This window comes from Ammospiza caudacuta, chromosome 2 (assembly GCF_027887145.1).
Source record: "Ammospiza caudacuta isolate bAmmCau1 chromosome 2, bAmmCau1.pri, whole genome shotgun sequence".
Classification (NCBI taxonomy): Eukaryota; Metazoa; Chordata; class Aves; order Passeriformes; family Passerellidae; genus Ammospiza; species Ammospiza caudacuta.
In genome coordinates, this window is record NC_080594.1 from 34,708,872 (window position 1) to 34,736,093 (window position 27,222).

The 27,222-nt window shown below is 37.7% G+C and overlaps 1 protein-coding gene across 1 annotated transcript in view; it reads left to right on the plus strand.

Annotated features, from left to right (window-relative positions):
• ACER3 (alkaline ceramidase 3) overlaps positions 1-25,716 on the plus strand; it is a 56,326-nt gene extending 30,610 nt beyond the window's left edge. The window contains exons 4-11 of the mRNA XM_058823332.1: positions 112-164; positions 2,299-2,380; positions 3,508-3,543; positions 11,481-11,539; positions 14,895-14,996; positions 17,415-17,519; positions 19,060-19,105; positions 19,616-25,716. Of these exons, the coding sequence (XP_058679315.1) occupies positions 112-164; positions 2,299-2,380; positions 3,508-3,543; positions 11,481-11,539; positions 14,895-14,996; positions 17,415-17,519; positions 19,060-19,105; positions 19,616-19,669 (537 nt within the window). The 3' untranslated portion in view covers positions 19,670-25,716. The remainder of the gene's footprint in view (positions 1-111; positions 165-2,298; positions 2,381-3,507; positions 3,544-11,480; positions 11,540-14,894; positions 14,997-17,414; positions 17,520-19,059; positions 19,106-19,615) is intronic.
• The last annotated feature ends 1,506 nt before the right edge of the window (positions 25,717-27,222 follow it).

Consider the following 27,222-nt stretch of genomic DNA (forward strand, 5'->3'; position numbering starts at 1 on the left):
AAATGACTTAAAAACTCCTGTTTATTTAAGACTTACTCTCTCCTTAATTAACTTAGACAAGCTTGTGTGTTAAAAGTAGCTTTCATGTTTTGATGTCTTTGCTTTTTATAGCTGTTGGATGAACTGCCAATGATATACAGTTGTTGTGTGTTTGTCTACTGCCTGTAAGTATTTATTAATTTTTTTTCTTGAATGTTTATGAAATGTTAACTTTTGAAATGTAGAGTCTCCAAAGCCAAATTTAGCATATATAGAAAGCTTCTACTACTCTCAGTGAGATCTGTTTTTGTACAGCATTATGATATTAGAGAACCAGGCTGGCTTTAGTCCTAGTTTTTGATAATTTAAATATATTTTACCAGTGAGATTTTTTTTCAGTCGGGAAAAAAGCCCCACTCATTAAAGAATGTGTAGTATACAATCAGAACTCAGTGCTACTTGTATAAAAACAGCAGATACAATAAAATCAACTTCAGTAATGCCTACAAAATTAGCAACATTATAGTTTATTTGAGCTGCATTTCTATTATGCAGTCTGGCTCAACTTTCAGGTTGCAAATTTCAGGTTTCTGGCTAAACCTGCTTTTCACTCATCTGGAAAATTAAAGGGACAAGATTTTATGAGGAGTTGAATGCATATTTTGGGCAGAGTGTCTTGGAACATGCATGACAGCTTGATGCGATGCCAGGATATGTTATCCCATTTAATTTTGGGAGCAATGTAGCATTTGACAACTGTAAAGATACCCTAAGTTGGCTTTTTCTTGCCTGTTGCTGCAAGGTCTGCATTTAATATGATTTGTTCTGTCACTTGGTAAATCCAAATGATAGATCAACTTGTTGCAGACTAAAAGAGAAAAAAAATATTTGAACATATCAAATATTCAGCTGTTGAAAATTGTGATGTCTTGGTGAAGAATACTGGTTGCTTGCAATGGAGATGGGATGCTTTAGGACTAAATCTGTATCTATGGAAGTTGCCCTCAGTTTGTGACTCATACATTAGTATGATTTGTACAAATTCAGGACCAGAATCATAATGCCTCTTTTAGTAGAAATATTTCCACTGTAGCTCCCTATCTCCTTGAAATTGCCTTTGCATTTGTCTGATTTGAATGTGATTAGAAAAAAGCATGAGGAGTGGCTATAAAAATATATCTGAGTTGTTATTTTTTTTTTTTTTAGTTCAGTGGTTACTTTATTATCTTCAGAAGTACTGAAGTCTGTTACTGCATTTTTAACTCAAATAATATTCTGTGTATTTATGTCTGGTAGCAATTAAAATGCTCAAAAAAATGAGCTAATATGTATTTTAGGAGGCCTTTAATAATTGTTTTGGTTAGCTTGAAGGTAAGTTGCAGGTGGTTGTGCACAGGACATTCCCTTATACATCATTCAGTTCTGCTGATTCTCAAATTGTGTAATTACTTCAGCAAGCCATTTTGCAATGTAGCACATTGTACTGCCTTTAGACTTTTTGTTTCCCATGTGTGTTTTTATTTTATTTCCTTTTATCAATTCACAATGGTGTCTGTTTCTCCAAGTTTATAAAAAAAGGAGCTAGACAGATATAATTTGGAATTATATAGACAGCTTCCTCCAGCCCAGATGATAATGGGCTTCTCAAACTTCATTTTTGTTGGGGTTTTTTGGACCTTTTTTCTGATGTAGGTACAGTCTGGGATGTGTGTGTATTTCCATCACAGCTGAGACTGAGTTGTAGTGCAGAGATTGTGAAGGTAATTTTAATTGTTTGTTTTACATACTGGGAGCAGTCAGGTACTTTAACCTTCCACTTTTACCAGTTCCCAATCTAGCAAATGTACTGCAACTGTATTCAAGCCATAAACAGTCTACATTTTAACAAATCTGAGTTGAGTGTTTTGTCAGGCAGTCCTTTTCCTACACTGCTGCTTGCTCAGTAATGTTTTTGACAGCTGTGTTGCATTTTAAACTAATTTCTAATTTGCCATCCATTATCACCCTGTAAGCACCTTCTGAAAACACTTCTGCTTCACAAACTCTTTTCTTAGAGTGGGTTACTTCTTGGCATATGCTTGAGCTTATTGGTGTTAGAGTTTTTTTGCCTTAGATTTTTTAAAAAACATTTACTGCTAAGAGCGTGAATTTTTTTCTTACAATAATGTGTCTTTATTTAAGGAGTTAGAATTTCTTGAGGGGCCTAAGAATAATTTGGATCAATTTTTCTCACAAAAATTCTAATATTATACCTTGGAAATTGGATCCATTATATGGTAAGTGATGAATGTTGTCTCTCTCCTTTATCCTCTCTTCCAGGTATGAATGTTTCAAGTACAAGAATACAGTCAATTATGCGCTGCTTTTCTTGTTAATAACATACAGCGTCGTAGTCAGCATAGTAAGTAACTTTTTCTAATATGGCATTTTCACCCTTAGGTTGGCAGTTTTTCTGGCAGTGGAGAAATGTTATAGAGACAATACTAAATCTCTGTCACTTCCAGTCAAGAATGACAAATTATTCTTTTGTTGAGAAAATTATGTTGCTGGCCAGAGAAACCTAAAACCTTTCTATCTAAACCACTGTACAGAATAAATAAGGAAGAAAAGCAAGAATCCAGTTGCTAGAACAGCAATGTGAGAAAAACAGTTGCCAGTGACTTGGTATGAGACCTTGGATAAGCTATGTTCCTGCTTCTCTCACTTTAATTCATCTGTAGAAATAAGAATCATTCTGTTTGCCTGCAAAAAAGTGAACTTTTATATCCAGTCCAGGATGCAGACTGGTGTTCTGAAACAGGCAGAATAAGAGAAGAACTTATCTGTTAGTTAAAATGCTTCTAATTTTTTTTGTGTCACAGCTAACTTGACTACCTTTGTCAGTGGAGTGTTCTTCCTGTATGAATAAATTCAGTTTCATGCTGATTGTCAACCACAGATTGAATTTCCTACATATTTTTATTGATAAGCATTTCTTTTAAAATTAAAGTATTATTATAAGTCAGCTGCCGAAATACTTGCCTCTTCCATTTCTCCTAAATTTTTTTACACTTGTGGCACATTATGCCTGAGGTCTAGTGCCCTTCCCTCTTCAAGAACATAAATTAAATTAACTGTATTACAAATAGGAAGAACTACAAGCTTTTTGTAAAATTAATTGAAACATTAAATATTGTCAAAAACAAGAAAAGCAAATTAGAGTTGAGTATGTTTTCTTCTTGCTGTGCGTATCGAGAACATCTGGTAACTTCAGCATCTTAATTGGTTTTGGATGTAGTCAACTCTATTAAATTAGAAGCTTTATGTTAGTTGTTAATATTGGTATTTATTGGTGCTTCTTAGTTTATAATAATTCCACAGTTAAAACCTCAGGTTCTGCCAGAGGCACTTCAAATATTTGATCAACTTTAATGGTGCATGGACAGGCACTCATGGCTTGATTCGAACAGAAGACGCCTTGGCAATATTTAGATGAATAATATTATGATGGTTCTGTTGCAAATTATTTCTCTTTTTTAATCTTTCCAGGTTTACCTAGATTTGAAAGAGCCTGTATTCCATCAGGTAAATCTTGTTCTGTTGGAGCAGCTAATTTTGGTTTTCAACTTTGCTATTTTAGTGGAATATGTTACTGTATTTTACTGCTGAAAGAAAGATGGAAGGGAAGCACGATTTGCTGTTTGCTTTTTCTTTAAGCAGTATTGCTGCCTGTCATGTCACCATCCTCTTACTTAGTGACCTGAAAAACTTGAATGCTTCAATGTGTGTTGTGTTTTAGCTTGTGACCTAATATTTCCCATGGTTTTCATCAGTGGCAAGTGTAATGATGTGACCCTAAGGTGTGTGAGAGAGGAACATCTAAATGAGTCTTTCTGCTGTTTTCCATTAGCAGCTGCTTTGAAACTATGACCTTACATCATTAGATGTCTTGATTGACTTAGCACCACATTCTCTCAGCTTTAGCACATTAGTTTACTGGGTTTTTTAACTACTCAGTTTTACTTTGTGGATATTCAAGGTGAGTTTAAGCAGAGAATGCCTTCTAGGGTTATGTAGCAGACTGCTTTGTACAGCCTTAATGGAACATTTGATACAGGCTCCTTTTGTAGCAGCCCAGGAGTATTAATATGCATCCCCTGCCTTTGGGGATAGGACTTGCATCGCTTACTTCTTCACAGGAGGTTAGAAATTATGCTCATTTCTATATGCCATGGGTAGTTTTCCCTCATTTATGATTTTTTGATTAGGGATAACAGCTGAAAAATTGCCAAGCAAAAAGCACAGAGCTCTTTGCAGGACAGAGCTTTAAAGCCTTAATTTTTGAAATTGGTAGTGCCACTGCTTGTCAAAGTGTGCCTGCTGCATCAGCAGTTGTAAAAATGATAACTGGCTCGTGTTGGTGGATTAGTGAAGTGCTGATCAAGAGAATAAATCTTCAGCTGCTCCAAAAAATCTCCCCTAGAAACATGAATTGTTACCCTACCTGTAGATAAAAGAGAAAATTGCAGTGTGGATTTTTTTTGATGGTATTAATTAAATCCTTTCTTTTTTTCCCCTATTTACATTTCCAGCAGAAAAATACTGGCTGGGAAGAAAGTGACAATTACTCGTGCTTTTACTGAGCTGGTCATAACCAGTTTTGAATGAAGTGACTTAGAATAGTTTTGTTAACAGCAGTGGCAAAACTTAGTATTTATAATGAACTTTTATCTCTTTAATCAGTTATTTGCCCAAGGTGCATTTATTGGAATAAATACATCACAGCTTCACTATAGTCCAGTTTGATGCATTGACATAGGTGTTGCCCCATGTCACGAAAACTAAAACAGTAGATATTACAATTTTTTGGGAAAGGGGGAAATAGAGCAAGTTTAAACTGTTGTCCCAGACCTTTAATTTTCTGCATCTGGTTTCTCTTAGGTTCAGAATATGAATTCCCTGTTATAATTTATACATGAGGAATTGGCGTAGAAAATGTTTAGATCCCATAAAATTGTTGGACTTTTTACAACAATTCCTGGCAAATTGATTTTTATGGAGAACATAAAGTTATGGCCAAATTCCAAATGTTCAAGTACTCTACCTATTTTTTCACAGTCTTTGCCAAATATGTAGTAAATCCTGAGGAAATAATTCCCCTGACTGCACAGCTAAACAGGGTTATGTTCTTAATACTTGTACATTATTTTAGAGTGCATTAAAAAGAAAAAGTTAAATAATTTCTGGAAGTATTTTCAAACTGCTTTTCAAGTCACTTAGACTTGAAGTAAAATTAAATATGCTCATGCAATCAGTTTAAATCACAATTTTTCTTACTGGGTTAGAAAGTAGCATCAGGAGATAGAGCAGCATTTGGCTCCTCTAGGTGTTTGTCTGTGATCTTTTTGAGTTGTCAGCCTTGCAAAAAGAGGAAGAACTACAAGGATAACTTTTTATTGTTCATTGTTTCAGTATGGATTATGGTTTTGGTTTGGTTTTTTTTTTTTTTCCCTCTGGAAGGAGGCCAGTAAGAATGGCAAAAAGGATCCTATTATATTTAGCAACCAGGATCTGAGCCTTATTTTTCCCCAAATTACTTTCTACTTGTCTTTCCAATTTAGGCTCATAAATTGCCAGCTGCCAGCAGGGCACAAAGGTGATTTCAGTTTGTTATCCACAGCACAGTAGCAATAGAGACCAACTACTTTTTCTGCATCCACATATTAAGGGAGAGCTTTAAGGGTTTTAGTGCTTCAACTGTAGGAGGAACGAGATATGTGTTTTGGGTAGGTAGAGGCAGCACATCATTAGAAGGAAAAAACTAATTCCTGTTTGACAACTAATCTAGTATTTTTGCTACCTCATCAATTAAATGAAATATATTAATGGCCTTTACAGGCATATATTGTCTTGCTTATGTTCAAATCTCTCAGGCTAGAGCACTGTTAGTCCTAATTTTCAAGGTGCTAAACAACCCTACGTCCCAGCTGCCTGGTTGTTTTTAAGCCAGTATCATTGTCACAGAAAACAGCTGTGCCTCTCTCCTCTTTTCCATCTGGCACACAAATTTATTTTCTGGTCTGAATTTGATTATGGAACTCAACAGGTTGAAACTCTCCTTAGAATTAATTTTAAATCAGATTAGTTCTTCATCCCTGTTTACCACATGTATACAAGGAAAGGGGCAGGGGAAGAATGGCTGCTAGAGTAAAGTGATCCACAGACATACAGAGACAGCCCTGGAAGCAGAAGTAGTTACTCTGAAAGTTAAACTTTCAACTCAAGTCTTACAAGTAGCCTCCTCCTAATATGATGAGGCCTAGGAAGTTGTTACATAAAAAGCAACGTGTTCCATCCTGATTTGTCTGCTTGCAGCATGCCATATCTGATCACTTGGAGTGATCAGAAACCTCATTCAGCTAGTGGGGGCAAGTTATGAGAATAGGGACATAGTTCTAAAAACCTGTTTTATTTGTGTAGTCATCTGCTGTGACAGTTTGGGGCAAATTTTAGCAAACAAATAATTAAAAGGTTAATAGAAAATTAGATTAAATAGCTGTTTCTTCTACATTAGGAAATGTGATGTAAAAAAATAGGCATTCTGGAATGTTCTTGTGGTGTCCCATGTGAAACAAAGCCAGCTGGAGGAACAGATGAGTAGGAGAGTTGCAAATAGGGTAAGGTAGTGACTAGTGAAAAATTAGTAAAGGAGATTATGAAAAAGCCTGAGTTTTCTTGGAATCAGTAGTGGGACTGATTTGTTTCGTTGGTTTCTTTTTTAACAACCTCTACCAGGAAAAAGAAGAGTGTACTGCTGGTATTTGTGATGATACAAAGTTCAGCGTTATCACTGAGTACTGGGGGAAATGAAGAGATAACTGGGATACCTGGAGGATGAGGATGAGGACTGATTCAAAATGGAAGAGATGCACTGATGGACAAATACAAACTATTCTTGTTCTAAACTGTTCACAGATCACCAAAGGAGGGGAGGGAGTGCCTGGATGTGTTCACTGTTTACAGCATAACAACATGACCAGGGATTTTTTTTAACTTTTGATAGAAGTAAAATGCAAGTATTGGATTTACTTCTTCAGGTGACTTTGAGTAAGAGGAAGAAAGTAAGCATGGCAGGAAAAGGCATTTCATTTGCCTTAATAAAAAAATTAATAGATTTTTTTTCTCTAGGGGTATTTTAAATATACAAGTGCAAAGAACAAGGTGAAATCAAGATGAAACATATAGAAGTATGAAAGTATGTAAGGGAGCCTGAAACTGCATGAAGAATATATTATGTCCAGGCATAACCTGTTCAGAATTGCAGGATTCACCATTTTGGGGGATGTATGTGGACCCACTGGATGTCTTATAGCTCTCCAGAGTCCCTCCTGCTGCTAAGGCAATAGTTAATTGTAGGCTTGTGGCTGATACATTGTGCCTTTTGATGGAATGTGTTCTTACTTTCTGTAAATTCAGGTTCCCCAGTATTCTGTTCAAAATGACCTTTTCAGGTGTGTCTACACCACAGAGCTTTTTCTGTTCTGGCATTGTCCTGCTGATGAGCACGTATAAAACTAACTTGAGTGACATTTCACTCTTACACAGTTCATTGGGGGATGTCTTCCCAAGCGAGTACAGCTTTCATTCTGGCTGGTGCTTCTACCTGCACAGTATCTTAGGGAATGAGGAAGGATATTCTGACTCCCCTGAGGCTCAGCTCTACAAGTCCTCGGAGAGGAAGCTTGGCTTTCTGTGGCAGACAGTGTCCCAGAAGTTCTACAGCAGCAGTGACTTGTGTGTCATTTTGCTATCACATGCATGCATCTAAACAGGACCAACCCCAGTGAATCTGAGGTGGTTCATTCAGGAGCTGTCAAGGCAGCATGTGGTGCTACACAGCTGTAACTGTGCCGAGTTACTTGGTGTTTCAGAGTCATCTTGGGGTTGTCCTTCCTTTTTCTCTCAGCTCACATTTCTTCTCCAGAAATCCAAACCCATGTAGAGCTCAGTTTTCTTTGTTGCAAATTGCAAATATAGCTTCCACATTCAAGTATTGAACTATCTTTTGATAGCTGGTTGGAGTATTAGATAAGCTGGTTGCCAAGAACCCAAAATCTCTCAGTACAGTGCCCAATGTGAATACTAATATTTGAGGCTGATAAATTGACTTTATTAACCAAAGATAGGTAGAAAGCCAGGAGCAGAGGAAACAGAGAAGTGGAAATAGCAGCTTATTGCTGCTTTCTGTACTGGAAGGGTAGATGAAGAACCAGTTTTGTATGCTCTCCCTCTCAACCTTGCCTCTAACTTACATAAGTGATTTTATGTATGATTTGCTTAATTGCCTCCACATTAAAAATGCTTCCAGACATTGAGCCCTGAAGTGCTTACTTCCCATTTGTGAATTAGGAAGTTATTCATATTTCACCTTCTTATGACACAATCCACTGTGTCTTCATCAGACTTTGGGTTTTTCCCTCAATTGTAAAGATACCTTCAAAGCTGAAATATGCAGAGCTTTATTTGCATCTGAAACAGCAAAGAGGGAACTGTCTAGTGGTAACAGAAGATTGAGATTCTGATCTTTCTTTTTGTTTCAATTGCAGTAAAATTATGTTCTTTGGCTTACAGTTTAATGGCAGTGTGAGACAAAATACCAGAAAACTTGCTTGGGTTGTCATCTGTCATTTAAATGATGTCTTAGTTAAAGACAAGAAAGACAAAAGAAGTTAAAGGAATGGAAAAATGTGAGCTAACTTGAATAAGGCAGATTTTTCTTTTTTTATATAATATTATACTTTGTCCTTCTCTGGATGGATGGGTAATACCTAACAAAGTTTTACCATGATAAAAATAGTAAAGCCATGGATGGTAAAAGAGATGAAGTAAGCACTGCTGCCTGACATCTGAACTAAGCTGTGCAGTTTGATGTGTAGCCTCTAAAGAAACAGCTGGGGGAGGTGAGCAGCTGCAGTCTCTGTATATCACAGCAGCACCTCCTGGGTGCTCACCTTCAGCGAGGAGGATTGGAGCATGCAGAGCAGAACCCTTTGTTGTTCCAGTCTTTCACAGGCTTTTAAACACAAATGCGTTTTACTGCTAACAACCTGTTTGGGTGGGGAAGCGGAAAAGGCAAAAAATTGAAGTGTCAACGATGGGCATATTTTTCTTCAGTCACTCCAAGGTTCTCTTTCTTTTTTTTCCCCCTTCCTTCCTCCATTAATACTGTCCTCTTCTGCAAGCCATTAACTCACTAGGAAATATCAAGCCAGAAACTCTGCAAAGAAAGCTTTTCTTAGCTTTTGCTCTTTCCTACTTTTAGCAACTGCTGAAAAAGGTAACATTTTACCTGGGCTTTGGGCTGCCTGTAAGATCTGTTTCTCTAGGTAGAGTCTGACACTATTGAACTCCCTGTACAAAGAATTCAAAAGCAATTTGGGTACAAGCATAAGGGTGGTCACAACCCCTAATGTGTATGACAGAAATTGCTCTTAATGGATAGGTTTTTCCCACATCTGTACTGCAAAGGAGTGCTTTAGTGATGGAAATTTTAAGAAGGAGAAAATCAGCAAATCAAACTGTAATTTGGATCCTGGAGGAGCTCTGCCTATGAGTATCTTCCTGTGCACCATCCCTCTCTTAGAATAAATTGCTGGATTTGATTAGAAAAAATGAAAAGGGCTATTTTAAATGAGTCTGATAATATATTTGTGTGGTGGGATCTTTTTAGGTAAAATGTTAGTAATGAAGAATTGTACCAGCAGGCAGCACCTAGCACACCTGAGCACTCTCCTTCCTATCCTTAGCTTGGGACTGATAAGCACTTGATACTCAGGCTGTGTCTAGCAGGTTGTGTTGGTTTTCTTTTTTTCCTGGTTTACGTGCTGTACTTCAATAAGGGGACTGGAATTAACTAACAGCTCTGTATAAATTACAAGCCAGAACCAATTAGCCTTTCAAATAGTTTTGCTTTGTTTAGCTCTACAGAGCAGAACACACAATAGTAGTAGTTTATTTACTGAAGTTCTTTAATCTTGTTCTGAATGCAAATGAAGAGCTGCTGTGCTGACTGACTTTGAATAGTCAGTATTGGGCTTATTTTACCTGTTGTCAACCATAAGGGCTCTGTTGTCCGTCTTGTTCTGTATATATGCACTGATAATACAGTGCACTACTAACCTTGTCCTTAAATCTAAAAAGAGTTTGCAGATTTGCCTTTATGGACTTTTGGAAGGAAGGTTTCACTTTGCACTATTACAGTAACCTTTTTTATGTGAGATGACTAGACATGCTTACAGGATAGTAGGATCTGAATGTCCCAGTTACAGCAGATTGAGAGGCAGTCCCTGTCTCAAAGACAGTGGAAAAGAAGAAGGGATATGAGGAGGTCACTAGAACATGGTAAGAACCCTGGTTTGTATGCACACTTTTTCTGTGAGGTTTAGTGGCCTTTAAAAAAAGACAGCAAAGGTTTATAACTTTTCTATTTCATGTTAAGCAAAGGCAGAATTAGATAGTAGCTAACTAGAAGCAAGATGAGAAAGTTAAGTCAGTGAACAAGGAAGGAAAAATTACTGGAAGGCCTGTGGGCCACTGGAGAGAGGCAAAAAGAGCAAAGCACAGCTGCTTGGAACAAATTGCCTTTTGGATGAAGGAAACCAGTGTTCAGAATAAAAGATAAAGAAAGTAATTGAATGTCACCAGTGTCTAAAAATCCTCTCTGCTGCAGTGACTTCTACATCACTCTCAGGCATGACTGGCTAAATTTTTTTCTCTTCTTTAATCTTTGTGTCTTTGAGGTGCTGTTACATGGATTTTAAGTTTGTGAACAAAAGAGAGTGATTTAAAGATCACGAGGGAAAAAAATATATTACTTTGACTTTTTATAAGTCAGGTGATTGCATTCAAATTCATCAAGCCTACAATGAGTCTGATTTTGCTCATGGATCTTTTCAGACTGTGCAGCCTTCCCACTATATAATTATATTGAATCCAAACAATCTGCAATAGTTGCTTGAAATGCTTCCTGGAAAGTTTCTCCCCATAGTGATGCTCAGTGTGGGAATAGCACATAGTCTACCCAGGTGTTTGCTTTCAGGAAAACATATTAATCAAGTATCAATGAAAGAAGTACAGCTTTCAAAAACAGCTTTAGCTGATGCTTTCACAATCCTGGGCTAAAATGCACCGAGAAGAGATAATAGGGTTTGGTTACCGTTTTTGATTTCAGAATGCTTTCTGAGTGCCATCTAGTGTTTGCTTTCTAATTCAGAACAGTGGAACATTGGTTTTACACAACTGACTTTTCCTGCAATTGTATAAAGGACATGCTTTGTAATCACACTTTTATTTAAACTTTAACAGAAGGCTTTCTGGAGATGAAGTTAGAAGAAATGCTATTTTCCTGAGATGTAAAAATAAAAAAACAAACAAACAGAGGCTTCTAAAGTTTTTACTCCTGGACTATTTTATAAGGTCTCTTGAACCCAACTGCTGAATTTGATCTCTTTTTTTATTTTCAGATCATGTATGGAACACTAGTATCCATCATAGTTCTAAGATCTGTTTATATAGTGTTATGGTAAGTAACCATTTAATTCAGCATTGTAAGTTACAACATAGTATTTGCACCTTTTTTTTTTGTCAGCTTAGCACGAGAAATTGGCAATGGGAGAATTTATTTAACTAGGTACATAATGTTAGCTCCTGGACTCCCCTGGGTTGAAAGGGTTTGGCTCATCACCTTGCACTTTTTTGAAGCCACTGTGATAACGTTAAACTAAACTGAGATTTCTACACTTATGGTCAGTGTTTACTGTCAGGTGTTCTGCTGATGGCTTCAGCTGTTAGACTGGGATTTAAACAGAAATGGAGTTTGTCTTCTTATTGCTGGATAGTGTGAAATCTGCTGCTAATGTCCAAACTCTAATGATAATACTGGGAGAGTGCTAAGACTAAGACTGCAGAGTGGAACCATCACTTAGTAATTTCCTTTCCTCTTCCCTGCTCAAGTATTTAAAAAATAATGACACATGATAGTTTTTCTCACAATTTTTATTGGATAAAATCAAGCATAATGCTATGGTAATTGAAATTAAAACTGTAACAAACAAAAGGTATTAAAAGCGCTAGGAGATACTGAGAAGTATTAGAATCATTAGAGCACAGACTCTAAAAATGGTATGTAAAAGGGAGGTAAATGGAAGGAAAATGGAATTTAATCAGTATTGAAGTAAACACATACCTTTAGCTCTCAGGGGCTCAGTTGGTTGCCCATTTCTGTCTATCTCCTGTGAATATTTGGTGTTCTCATGCATTTGGGGATTGCTTCTGAAAATTACTTATTTCTGTCATCATTCTAAATGTGCTTTTTGTTAAACTTTATTTCAAGTTCCACCTATGTCTGTTCAGGAACACAAGGAAGAATTTAACAAAATGTGAATTTGAAGTATAGAATTCTCAAATATTCTGAGTTGGTAGAGGCCCACAAGAATCAAGTACATTCATTGAATCACCTTCCAATTGCCATTTCAGTTCATGTGGTTTGGCTTTCCCCAAGAAATTCCCACAGACCAAGTGCAAATGTTCACAGACTTTTTTATTAAGCAAGAAGAACTTAAAACTGATAGTGTGTTGCAGCTTCAGAAGCAATCATCAATTTAAAGGCACTTTTTAAATCTATGGACTGGAAATTTTAATCCTCGCCTAGAGATCTTAAGTGACACTATGTTTATTCGCCCCCAAGGGGAAGTAAATTGAATCAAATTGAAGTCATTTTAATTTTGTCCTTATTCAAGGATTTAACACAGTTCTAGTCTTTTAGATTAAATTTCTTTCTGTCTGTGTAGACAAACTCTCGGGCCTCCTATTCTTCTGCATCTGCAAGTTCCACACAGTTATGCTTTCTCATTATTTCTGAAACATTTCATAGTCTTCTGTCTTTATCAATAACATCACCACCTTCCCTCTCAAAGAATCACTGATTGTTTTGCTCCTGCCAAGTCTGTGTCTGAAGTCCTAACTACTTTTCACTTCAGTTCTAGGGGCTTGGAGTGTATATTCTTAATTAGCTTGATCACTTCATTGAATCAGCCCCCTACAAAGACTTATTTCCCTTGTTGGTTCCCTTGTTGGTTACTATGCAAACTGGGTAGAAAGTTGGGATGGGAAGAGAAGTAGGTTTAAACTTCTTCTAAATTTTAACTAAACTACTACTAATTTTAAATTAGTTCTGCTAGAGAAGTTCTGCCAACATGAAGGTACCCTTTCTTTTCTCTAAAATTCATCCCCAAGCACACTTTTGGATTTACTTTCTCTGCACGGCTAGAACATATTCCTGTATTTCCATCAGTAGTGCTAGCACTTGACAAAGCCTTTTCCAGCTTACATACTGACCCTGATTTCTGCTTGTTTCTTGTATCTTCACTTCCTGTCACTCGTATTTCTTAGAGTGGGTTTTGAAGTCACTCTGAGATTACAGTAAAAATTCCAAAGAACAGCATGTTATTCCTTTCAGGCTACTACCTCATCCTATCCTCACCAGTTGTTCCTCTTCCTGCCTCTTCCCCCCACACTTTTCATCTCTTTCTTAGTTCTGTTTCCTCCCAAGATTGCAAGTGGGCAAATGTTGTTCTCTGTTCACAAAGCACGTTCCCTGTTAATAAGTGATGCCAGTTGATTCCTTCACAAAACACCACTGTTTATTCCTCAATAATTCCAGCTATAATTACCTAATTGCCAGCATGTCTGATATACTATTTAGGTCTCTGTTGTGTCATGGTCTTGCTTGTCTCTGGAGCTCTGAGGGGGTAATATTACAGTGTAGTCTTGGCTATGTACTGCATGGTGCTCCACACATTTATTAGACTAAACAAATAATAATTTTGCTAGTTTATATTGGCAGTCAATTTGTAAATATGTACAGCTTGTGTCTGGTTAGAGCCTCCTCCACAGGGCAAGCTACCTGTTGTGTTTTGCACATTTTGGTTCTCAGTGCTCACAGCTCTGAAATGTGCTGTAACACACACAGTGGAGGAAAAGGCAGCTCAAGAATGTGTTTTAACCCAGAATCTCAACTGTGCATTCATAATGCTTAAAAATAACTTGAACAGTATTTCATGGCAGCCTTTCAGGGTTGGATTTGGTTTTACTTTTGGACTTGTCTTATTAGTGGGAAAGGAGTCTTCCATGTTGGAAGTTTACAATTTCATGGTCCAACCTGAATGTGGATAGGGAAAGTAAATTTATTAATGATGCACTTTCTTGCATCTGATTCTTCAGTGTGTTTTCCATATCTTGAAGAAAAATTTTTTTCTGCTGAAATTAAATTGACATTTTTCTATTTCCAGTAGCATCCAACTAAAAGATGAACATAAAAGTACTGGGGTTTAATACCATTGATTTAGTTAGTTGTTGGTCATGGTGGTCTACACTGAAAAAAAGAGGAATTTTGAAAGACCATATATATACAAATTCCCTGGTACAGAGATATCATCTCTTGGCAGAGACCCTCTTCTTTTGGGAATGAGAGTCCTACTTGCTAACAGAGATCTTTTTTTCTTTTTTTTTTATTTAATGAAAGAATATACACAGGACTGAAGAATTAGTACCTTTTAGCCAACTTTAGTTTTCCCACTTTTTGGTTTCACTCAGAGAGGGCAGTATTTTAGAAAACGTTTATAATTACAGAAGTAAAAGTAAAAGAACAGTCTCAGAGAATATGAGATCAGGAGAGAGAAGAAGTAAAATACAATATTTAAACAGATGATATTTGAAGTTGGTATTTTTTTCTTTTGAGGGAAAAACCAAATTGATAAAGAATTTTATTTACATATAACAGCATTTCTGTATTTACACATATTTAGTGTAGTATATATTAGTATATTTCTGTATCTTTAACCATTCTGAACTAAACTTTGCATTATTTCTCTCTCTAGGGTATACCCATGGCTTAGAGGTTTAGGATATACATCTTTAACTGTGTTTTTAATGGGATTTTTTCTCTGGAATGTGGACAACATTTTCTGTGATAAATTGAGGTGAGTTTTTTCACTTGTCTGGATAACTCTTAATAGCCTTTAAGTATGAAGATTGGATTATTTCTGAGGTGCATATTCAAGTCCATCTCATTGTATGTATGGCATGCTGCCTACAAAACATCCATGAGATTTTATGCAGATTGCTCATGACTAGAGTCAGCACTCAACAGGGGTTTTTAAATTTTTTTAACCATTTATAGAATTTTTGTTTTTAATTTCTATTTAACTTCAAATTAAACTGAGAGAAATAATGTCACTGAAGTAATTTTGAGAGTCTGTGGATGACTTGAGAGTCTGTTATTCAGACTTGATTTCATCTGAATGGTTTTTTATCCTGCTCATTTGGGTTTTCTTTTCTGCTCTTCCATTTCCTATGAAAATATCAAAACCAGTAGTTCTGCATGTTAAAGAAGACATGCACAACTACTTCTGCTACTACTGCTCAGGAAATACCTATTTCAATATCCATGTTACCGATAAACAGCACTTAGTTGCAATTCATGTATTGTTCAGCAAGCTGGAGGAGATGGAAATGTTAATTCCAGCATTCAGAAAAATACATTTTTGACAATTTGAAACACCGTTATGCCATGGAATCTGTGTTGTACAGAATTGTCCTAGTAGGCTGGTTTGTAAGAGCTAAATAACAGTGTGCTGTAAAGAAGTCTAAAGTTTTCCATCCCTTCCGGCTCTTCAATCCCTGTGCTGGGTTAAGCAAACTGAAAGTTAATTCCAACAGAGTATTCTTGAAACTTTTTAAAAATTAATATAATACATGATCCTCATCCCTAGGAGCACTTGATATAGATGGGATAGAGTAGTTATTTGGCAGCACGGATAACTGTGCTGGATTTGGCCCAATAATTTGGCATCGGTTTACAGTTACTTTGCAAATATTGGCATGAGCGTTGATTTTTGCAGCTGCCTCACGTCACTGGTGAGATCACAACCCCCAATTCACCAAACCTGCTGAGCTGCTGTGGGTCCATGGAGGTTTTGAACTGGTTCCTAGGCCCAAAAATGACACCAGCTGCTGAGGCACTTTCTTCCCTCCTCATTTCATAAGGGGAAAAAAAGTTAGCATCTTTCCTGTAAGACTTGTGTGGTTATGGTGATAGAAAAAAAAAATATGCTTGTTTACTAGCTTTAGTCAGACATCTGCAGAGCCTTGGATTTCTCCAGAAGGTATTATACTCTGAACCCTTGGAGAAAATACATTCAAATCCCTTGAAATTCTTTATTCTCTGGATGTCTAGCTTGTGAATCATCCACCTACCTGCTCTGTTTGGTTTTAAAGTTCAAAACTGGGTTTTGATTCAGGGTTTTTTGTTCCATATTTTAGTAAATCTGCAGCTTATTTAAAAAAAAAAAATCAAAATAGCAAAAACTCTGTAGCACTCAGTTTTTTCTCTGGTTGGAACCACGCACTTTTGAATTTGAGCTTTGAAATTTCCTGCCATCCAAAGGTTCAAAGTTTCTGCCAGGCTGCATGTTCCACTGTGTCATTGCTGGGCTGACTCAATTGGAGCTTTGTGCTAGGAATTGTGACTGAGCAGCTTTGGACTAAGCACTGTAATATCAAGCAGTAAGGACGTATTCCAGGAGTTGCAGATTTTTCTTGCTTAACACATGCAATCGTTGTTTTCCACTTTTTATTTTGACAAGTGAAATTAAAGTGGAAAAAAAGACCAGCAGATGCAAACAGTTCCTCCACCATCAACCAAAATAGGCATTATCTGCAGAAGCCTAATGAGCAGGAGAAATAAGAGCAATGTAGTTCCTTCTCTTTATTTCTTTATCTCCATCCCTCAGCCCCTTCTCGAGTAGCTCACACCCCATAACTACAAAATACAAAGCATGTTGGTGGAGTATCTCAGACCCTCTCCTTTAATTGCTTCCTCATTAAACACCCATTTTGTCCCTGTTTTAAGAGTCCAACAGATAAAGGCAAGTTGAGCTTCCATGTACCTGCAAAATAGGTGGTGTGAATGCCCAATTTAAAGTGATGACGTCTGATAAATTTCATTTCCTCTCTTGGACCTTAAACTCAACATTTCATCCTATTGACAGTAGTTCACAGGGTCTTGTGGAGGAGGGTGGTAGGATTCATTTGGGACTGTGGGATGCCATAAGTATATTCCCTGAAATTTGAGTCCAGAAGAAATTGGTCACTCATCATATGAGGAAATGTCTGTTTTCTTTAAATGTATAAGAAAGTCTGATATCTCTTTGTACTGGCAGTGTAAATTGTAAGTGCTGCTCCTCACCTGCTGAAAGCCTGATTTCATTAAGCCTCCCCTGTCCAGCACATGCCTGAGATATGGAAACAATAATGTGTGATCTGATAATCCAACATTGTGATTTGAGATTGCTTAGCTGGGAAAAACTATTCCATTGCATGGTATTCCTTTCTTTCAGAGCATTACGAGAGAAGATGCCTCCTGTGGTGGGAGCTGTGACACAGTTTCATGCATGGTGGCATATTCTCACAGGCCTGGGTTCTTACCTTCATATCCTGCTAAGGTAGGAAATGTTTTCTAAACTGGAAGTTCACAGAGATCTTACAAGTTTTCTCAGCTTCAGATGGACTTCAGAATGTTGTACCATCCAGAAGAGCAGGAAAATGACTTATTAAACTGGTGTACTGTTTTCTTTCCTCTTTGTAACTGATCTAAAAACTCTCTTAAAACTAATCTATATTTTTCAAAATGTAATCACTAGTCTTTAAATAGTCATGATTCTTCAAGAAAATTTAATTCAGAAATGGGAAGCCTGTGGCAGTTAAACCAAAACTGTTTGACAGTATATTAATTTCAGAATGTAAGCCATTAATACTTGTCTGTTCTTGAGCAGCAATCCTGAAGTACTAAAACATGTTTAAATTTAGGAGCTTAACAAATCTTTTGATAGGCACTGTCACTCCTGAAAACCAGCAGGCATCCTGCTGTAGTGCAGAAGGTGATGGCTAAAGTAGTTTTAGAGGAGCTGTTCTCAAAAGGGCTTAAACAAGAATGTAAGTTAGCAAGTCTGGAGGCAGCAGATTTTTCTCATTTTTGCTCTATACCACCATCTAGTGGAACCAGGGACAAGAATAGAATGTAAACTGAAATGTGAAGAATTTCTGCTGTTCGTTCATCATCTAATTAAATAAAATTTTACCACTTAACAATAACAAAGAGAATGTCTGTTATATGTTTACATCCTATGTAGTTGAGAACTTGATTATATATCAATTTTTCTACATCTAACATAGAATTGACCTTTTTTGTCCGATGTTAAAATAACTAATAAAAGGAAAATGCAAGGAAAATAAGTACAGTTCCATTAGATGACCTGATAGCTCATTGTTACATTTATGTGTATATATATCTCTATGTATATATACATTTACATATATGTAGGCATATTTGCCTACGTATATGTAAATGTATATAAACATAGAAATATGTCAAGGTATATGGAAAACAGTTGCTCCATTTTAGTTTACAGGTTGTCTGCTACTCTAAAGAGCTTGAGGTAATATTTTAGAATATTGCCTCAAAAAAAATTCCTTGCAGGAATCAAGCATAGGCAAAGTTTTTCCAACATGCCACAAAGTGGCATTGCCTTTTAAAAAAATGTGAGGTCATTCACCGGAAAAGATCGACTGAGAGGAGAAAGCATCTAAGAATAAGATGTAGAATCAAGCTATGCTGCTTTTTTCCCCCTTTAACATCTGCTGTATTTTGTGGTACACTGATTTAATTTCATCCTTCTAAAATTGCAGACTCCAGTCCCTGGGGGTTTCTTTGTTGGTTAGTTTTTTTTTTTTTACCTCTCAGGGTTTCTTTCTTTCTCCCCACATAGGTGATAGGGTAAATTATTTTGTGGATTAGTCTGCTACAGGGCGATTGACTGGAGGTTAACATCTCCTGAATTGACTAAATCTAGGCAGAATGGGTAGCTCTGCAATCACAGAAACAATTCTTTTATAGTTGGAAAATAAAACTGGAATCAGGAAATCCTTATTTTATATGCTGTCTTATGCTTGAAATTTTAAGCATGCTTTTTTCCTTCTCCTCAGTTTATATACAAGGACACTTTTCCTGAAACACAGGCCAAAGGTGAAGGTAAGCAAGCTGTATTTTGTATTTATTAGTGTACATTTGGATATCTTGTGCTTTGAACTGTTGGTGGGGCTCAATAATTATGCCTGTTAGGGTACTGTCTTTAACTTCTGCTTACATCCCAAGAAATGCAGTTGAAATTTTCCTAGAATCACAGAATGGTTTGGGGTGGAAGGGATCTCAATGATTATCTAGTTTCAGCCCCCCTGCCATGGGAAGGGACACTTTCCACTAGACCAGGTTACTCAGAGCCCTTCGGGTACTGCAACCTGGCCTTGAACATTTCCAGGGGTGGAATATCCATGGCTTCTATGGGCAGCCCATGCCAGTATTTCACCACCCTCAAAGTAAAGAATTTCTTCTTAATATCCAATCTGAACTTACTCTTTTTCATTTTAAAGCCATTCCCCTTTCATCCTATCATTAGATTATGTTTAATAGTGTTTGGTTTCAGTTCCAAGAAACATAATGTTCCAAGGAATCTTTCCCCTATTCCTATTTTTCTTTTGACAGTTTGTTTTTGGAATATGGCCTGTTCTTCTTGTGGAGCCACCCAAGAACCTCTGACTGAGCCCTGGGCAGCCGCACGCGATCACCTGGCCTGGCTGAATAAAGCATTTCAACAGTTGCTCAGGCTGAAGTGTCAAAATTCTGGATCAATCCAAGTACCATTGCTATTAAAGGACTTCTCTGTGCTGCAAGGCCAGTCGGCTGGAACAGAGCAAAGAGCTGGCACACTAGGGAAATAGCACTTAGTGCAGCTTTATTCTAAGTTGTTAAAACAAAGATTAAGACACAAGGGTTTTATGTATATATTGTACAGCTGATGATATTGCGGTAATATTTCGTGCTGGTCACAGAAAACTAACCATTTTTGAAGTGGATTGCTTACATTTTTTCATTCAGTTTTTGTTCTTTCTGTGGTCTAAACTAATATTAGTAACTGAATGACAAAAATGACAAAACTAGGCAATTGATGGCCAAGTTAAGCATCTGTGTGGCCTATAGTGAACTGAATGCTTAACCCAAACTACTTTAACCTTGCACTTTTATACAATTAATGAAGTATGTAATGGTTGATTTAGGCCTTTATTCTACCTTGCTTTTCCACAACCTCCTTTGCAATTTATATTTTAAGCAAAATGGTTGGGATACCTGTGCCATTTAGTTAATTTTCTACCAAGCTTGTTTTCTCTTTAGTCCAACTGAGAGGTTCCTCATGGAGGATGTTCCAAAGTGTGACCAGCGGAAGATACTGAAATGGTGAAGCTTTATAGGTGTTCCTGTTTGCATCTGGGAGCTCAGTTCCTAATTTTTTGACCCGTGATTCATTGCAAACATGTGGAGTGACTGTAGAAACATAAGAAACACTCTTTTAAAATTTTTTGTAATTGCTATTTACATACCTAACTTTTCTATCCCTTTCTTCAACTTCCCATTTCCGATTCATACTACAGATTGACAAACACCTTAGATGTGCTCTAGTTCAGCCTTGAATTCATCATCTTCTTACTTTACAAGTCTTAAATATTGGTGGGACTTTCAGCAGCATCTTATTCAGAAACTTTGAAGGAGGAGTAAAGGACAAGACTGAGGCTGAGGATATCCCCAAATACAAGGGGCAGTGCTTTGCTTGCTTTTAATCTATCACATTCTTAGTCTGTGAGAAAGCTGACCAACTTTTGAAACCAGACTTAGGGGATTAATGAGGGGGACAAACTGTTTTCTGCAAATTTTATCTACCCAGCTGATGAAAGTTAGTAAGTAAATTTAAAGAAAACATTAAACTAACACAGTTTTTCAAAATATACCTCATATGAAGGCTGTGATTTTGATGCTCTTAATTTTGGGGCAACAAACAGAGTCTATCTCTGTGCCTACTTGCCGCCATTCTATGCAATTTTTGTCTGCTTTCGATGCTCTGACTGATTTGTCCTTCTTGCCATGAAGAAAAAAGGGAAACACTCAGACTGATCCAAAATCCCATTTTGTATTGACTTACAATGTGCTCACAGCAGCAAAGCATGGTAATATAGCTGTAAAGCTGTTTCCCAGGTCTCAGAGTCTTGACTATTGAACAATCAGTGCTGGCTAAAATGGTCTCTTTTCTCTGTTTGCAGTTTCTCTGCATCTCTCACATCCATCAGTAACTCTTCTACTGATGTGAACCTCCACATTAAAATGTGGCTTCTGTTATGTGACAACCCTGGACCCTTGAGATCAAATAACCCCAAACTGCATTGGAAAAAGATACTTAACCTTGAGTGAATTCAATGAGGTTTAAGCACATGCTGATAGCAGTGCATTTCAACCTGTGCACCCTATAAAGACACCTGAAGGGTAATTTCAGAATAGTTTTGATATCAGTAGGTTCCAGTTCCATAGACAAGGTCAGCATCTGTGCTGGGAAATTTGAGTGCTCTTCAGACTGAAAGAACTTAGCAGAACTAGCAGAGAGGTAGGAAAAAGCTGTTATGGATCAGGTGTCTTTAATTATCCAGAAGGTATATTTTTTATAAAGATATTTGAGAACTGTTTCAAAAATGTAGCTTGAAAATAAGTGCCTGCCTGTTCACCTCCAGGCTTTCTCAAGCATTTTTCCACATACTGTATCCCATTTTCTCATTTAGTATGTTTACATGTGTTCATAAGTTAGGGAAGGAGTCTCGTAAGAGAAGCAGTGCAGCAGCAAGACATATCAACAGTCACTTGTGACATCTGCTTGGTATGATACTATTTTTATGGAAATGGAATAAAAGCCTTTATTTTAGTAGCCTTAGTTTTGTTACTGAAGGATCTGGGCACTCTGTTTAGTTAATTAATTGCAAGAACCAGAGTGTCTTGGAAAGCCACTTTCTTATTGATCAGGCATCTCTGCAATGGTATGGTATATTTATATTTGTTGATTCTTTGCAACTAGGAAGTCTGTGATGGGGGTTCAGATCTTGTTGGATTGAATTGTCAGGATTTTTTAAAAATTGAAAAGTTAATATTTTAATTTTATAGTGCTGTTATTTTTTCATTTATGTATTGTTTTTTGTTGATGTTTTTTTCTTTAAAAAAAATGCAAATTGGCTTTCTCCTGCATTCCAAATGAGCAAAAACGTGCACACTTCTACTACCTTGCCAGCAGCCTTTCTTTCAGCAGGTTATATTAGACCCTGAGAAATGTAATTTACCTGTGTATCCTTCTTAACATAAATAATCTAAAATCATGGGTGCTTTGGTTTGACTGCCTTACTGATCTTGTGAGTGATATTGAAAATGACAAGCCAGTTTTAACTACATGTCATTGAAATTCAGACTGCCTTTTCTAGTGCCTGGAAAGATATATTCTTACTCCTGTAATGTGTTAAATGTCTGTTAATTGCTTTTTATTTATATCGCTTGTATGACAATTTTGATTTTTTTTCTACAGACCTTAGAGCAGTATATCACAAACTTTTCCTGCAGACAGCAGCTACTTTAAAGAGAATTATGGAAGTAGCAGGTGTCTGCAGGATGTGTTGTACAGACTTGATAACAATGAACTCTTCTATTCCCTAACATCTATGAAGAACCAGGAAATCTGCCACTGTACAACAATCAATTTGACACAGATGAGCAGTAAGTAGCTCTGCAGTCCATGAGCTGAAAAATTCTTTCTTGGAAATAAGAGGGAAAACTTCAAAATTGCTCTCACAGTACAGATCAAACCCATACCTAATTCTGGGAATTTAGATTTTTTTAGATACAGCTCAAGATATGCATTCTCCAGTGAGCAGAAATCTCATCCATGTTTCAAAGGCAGTGCTGTTGGCTAGCAGTATTAGTCATCTCCAGACTTCATCTTAATGGTTTTTCTGCTGTACTGCCCATGGGTGTTTAAAAACTCCCTCCAGTCAGAGTTGAAATATGCGGTGTTACCACTTGCCAGTCTACCTCTGTCATGTATTGTACCATACCTGTGCCCTTAATTACATTTGCCTGAATGTGTGCACATCAGAGCAGCCTGACTTAGCCTGTGCAGCCCCTGGGAGTGGCAGTGGTGTTGTATTGATTCCTGGCTGACTGTTCACTGCCTGTAAATATCCTCACTTGTTTGGTGTCTGTCACCCACAGCCTGTGCTCAGTCTGCCACTCATCTTTGTGTAAGTCTGGCTGCTTTAGAGAGAGATTCGAGTAGGAGGACTTCAATTCAGACAGGTGTAGTGAAATCTTCTAGGAGGGATATAGTGGAAAATATTGCTCTTTAATTAGTTTTCATTCTCTTTTAATCCTGTTCTGTGCTGTCTTGCTTGGCTAAAGGCGAATTGTATGATTTGAAATGCCGTTGGTTCTTTTGGCCATTGTGGATTTGCTTCTAACACCTCATTTCAAGCAGCTGAATGTCTTTTTCATCAAACACTTCCATGTGAATCTCAGCAACAGAAAATCCTCCCGATACTACCAGTGTTTCTCGCAGTCACTATCAACTTGTTTAATCTGCATTCAAGAATTTCAGTAATACCATTTTTTAAAACCTGTTTTCTCTCTGTGGATACATTACAGCATTTTAATAGCAGGTGGTAAAACAATTCAATACAGAGGAGCTGTAACAGAGCAGCAATGCTGTTTTCTTTAGTAGACATCAGAATTCAGGAACACACATCCATTTCGGGGGAATGTGTGCCCTGTAATTTAGATTAACATATTCAGGTTAAACTTTCAGTTTACTTTAAACCCCATCTGCACTTTATAAGTAGGCAGTGGGAGGCTTTAACTGCAAAGTGCTGTTTGACTGTGAGACTTTACCATGAAGAGGGATAAATGATGGAGGCTTTATTACACATGAGCAGAGCACAGCCAGAAGGAGATTAAGAAATCTTACATGAAAAGAGAATAACAAAAGATTAAGCACAGAATCCCATAGTATTACATCAACCACCCTCCTGGTATCTGCACTTTAGATACTTGGATGTTTTGCTATTTATACATTTAACTTTCCATGTTGACTCTCTTCACCACAGAAGTGATGTAGTTTCTGTTACATTCAGTTCATTGTAGATGACTTAGAGGTGGTTTTATGAAGATGGAACATGACACATGTTTTGAAATGTTTTGTACATGAATGAATGCATTTCTGACCTATCTGGAATGTCTTCTGCCAGCTTATTTTGAGAGTCTGTAACCTAAAGACAGAGAACTTTCTATGTAACTATTAAAATTGGGTTTGGGTTTCTTTGTTCAGTTTCTCACGCACAACTGCCTACAGCTGCCAAGTGCCTGATCTCATTGTTACAAGGCTTTTATGAGATCTGGGGCTGTGTTTCCTCCTGAGGTCTCTAAGACAAAGTCTTTGGTAGGTGGGGGTAAATATTTTTTTTTAAGTCCTGCTTCTGCAGGAATCCCAGTGCTATTTTTACTGGCTTTCCTGTTAGTTATCCAATACATGTCTGCCTCTGACTCAAAGTTGAGCCTGGCTACCCACCTTCCTGATGCTGTTGCATCTTTCCAGGCTCTGAAGGCTGGGTGAGGGATTTAGCTGTACAGGAGGTGTTTATTTCAGGTTGTGTAGTTCAGTGACAGGCAGGGTGAGGGCGCAGCAGTCAAGCAAGCACTTTATGTGGATCTCCCTTATTGGAGCTCCCAGCCAGATGCTCTAAACAGGACTGGGGACAGAGGGATTTGTATGTACAATTTGAGAGGCAAGTTTAATGCCTGAACCTCTTGCTTTACTGCAGAATTCTCCCATTTTACTTCTTTAAATTTTTTAGGTTTTACTAAGTATGTAATTGTAGATTTAAGAAGAACTGAGTTCAGAGTTGATGTGAGACCCTAAAACAGTGCCTGCAATTTTGGGGCTTTTTTGCACGTATATCACACAAATTGATAAAAGAAGATTGTTAAGATTTTTAACAATGCAAAGATAAAGGGTCTTTTGCTTATTTATCCACAGGAATAGCTATAAGCACAATCTTAGATTCCTTCTTCTGTCCCCAAAGCTCTGGAACATATATATGTTTCTCCAAAGACAGTGCTGAATAAAATGGCTCATAGCAAGTTATGTACCAAAATGTTTTCTACATTAAAGGTGTGGAAGAACTTTGTTTGTGTATCCTATTGTTCCCTGGATTTTGGAAGAGAGGGTTTCAAGCAGCATAAGCAGCATTTACTCCTTAGACTGAACAGAAACTAGCTTTTCTCTTGATTTTCCAAATTGATGACTGTGTCATGTTGATTGTTGATCTCAGTGTAATGCGTGGATGATGATAGAGTCTGATCAAACACCATCTATCCACCTGGAGTGGATATGAAATCTCCTGTTCATTACCTGACCAAACTTTCTAATGTGGACGCTATGAGTTCCAACATGTGGGTTTCTCTTCCTGAAATTCAGTACATTGTTGCAGATAGATAATAACACTGTGACAGATGAGTAGCAGTTAACTTGTAGAACACAGCTACACTGAGAAATGCTTATTGACAGTTTTGATACACTGAACTGACTCTTCCTACCAAACCAGCTGGTAACCAACATTAGGCTTATATGTATCAGCGTATCTTGTTTTCCAAAGCACAGTAGCTTTGAAATATTTAATATGTTTCATTTGTTTTTCATGCTGCAGTCAAGCACTAATTTGTGGCTTTATAGTACAAGCTATTAAAGAATTTTGTTTTAAATACAACATTTCCCAGGTGATTCTTGGTGTCTGTGTTGCACAGGGCTGGTTGGTTCTTCTGGATGCTGTTCAGTAGATGGGTGGTTGTACATCTTGGCCAGTGGTGTGCAAGTACAACAGCAGGGTTTGTGTATCCTGCATGGATTAAGAACCTGCCTGCCTGCAGCCAAGAGCCTCCATGGCAGTAGAGTTCCCCAGTCTTTGCCTTGTGCTGGGGTATTACCGCGCCTGAGTGGGCACAGCTGGTGAGAGAGAGACGGTGAATCTTGTTTCTTGAATCAGAAGGCTTGATTTATTAATATAAGATATAATACATTATAGTTATACTAAAAAGAATAAGGAGAGAGGTTTTGCAGAGCAGCTAGGCTAGCTAGGAAGAGATACAAAAAGAATCCACAACAAAGCTGTGGCCAAGGACTCAGTCCCCTGGCTTGCACTGGTGATTGGCCCTTAATTATAAACATAAAACATGAACCAATCACCAATCAAAATAGGTGCCCCTGTTGCATTCCCCAGCAGCTGATAATAATTGTTTACCTTGTCTTCGGAGGCCTCTGGCCTCCCAAAGACACAGAAATCCGAAAGAAAGGATTTCTGTGGAGAAATGTCTGCAACACTGGGGCCCTTTGGGCACTGGGCCTTGCTCAGAGAGTAGTGTTGGCTGTAAACACTGCAGCACCATCTTCCCTTCAAAGGCCTTTCCCAGCACACACCAGTTAGAAGGGACTGCAGGTCGGTGATATGGGTGGGAGAGGAGAAGGCAGGAGTCAGGTGAATGTGTGGGCAGCCCAGAGTGTGCAATTTGCACAGCCTTTGCTTCAGCCTTTTCCTGTTCCCTTCAGTGAGAGAGGAGGATAATCACTGCAGGGCAGAACCTTTCCAGGCAGGAATTGTGGACAACCAGGCACTAATCCAGCAAGTCTCGTCACACCCTGGCAGCCAGAGTCTGGTAATGACCATAAGGTTTTTTCTCCTCTTCTGGCTGTTCTCCCAGATGCTCAGAGACCCCTTTTTCTCCTGCTTCTCTCTCTTGAAGCTGTATATCTGCAGGGACAACCTGGAGTAAACTATTCAGGGGCCAAGACCCAGGGCAGCAAACCTCAGAGCCAGCGGTGTAAATGGCTGGGGCAAGCTGTGCCATCTCCCCTCAGTGGTGCTGCATACAGAGGCACATCAAGACTCTGCAGACAAGCATTGCCAGAACTCTGAGGCTGGGTAAAATCCAACTTTGCATATTGAGCTTGTGGCTGGTCTAGAGCGGAGTAATGCTTTGAAATTTCCCTGGGGATAAAAACACTGTGGTTCAGTCAAAGCCCTCCTCCCAAACAGAAAATTGAATTTTGAGCTTGATGATTCTCTTTCAAGACTGCCAATTTACTTGCAGCTTTATTAATTTCTCTCCTTCCCCCTTGGTTTTTGTTTCTTGGTGCTTGTTTTGTTTTTTTTTCATTGTTGTTGCTGTTTTGGTTTTTTTTTTTT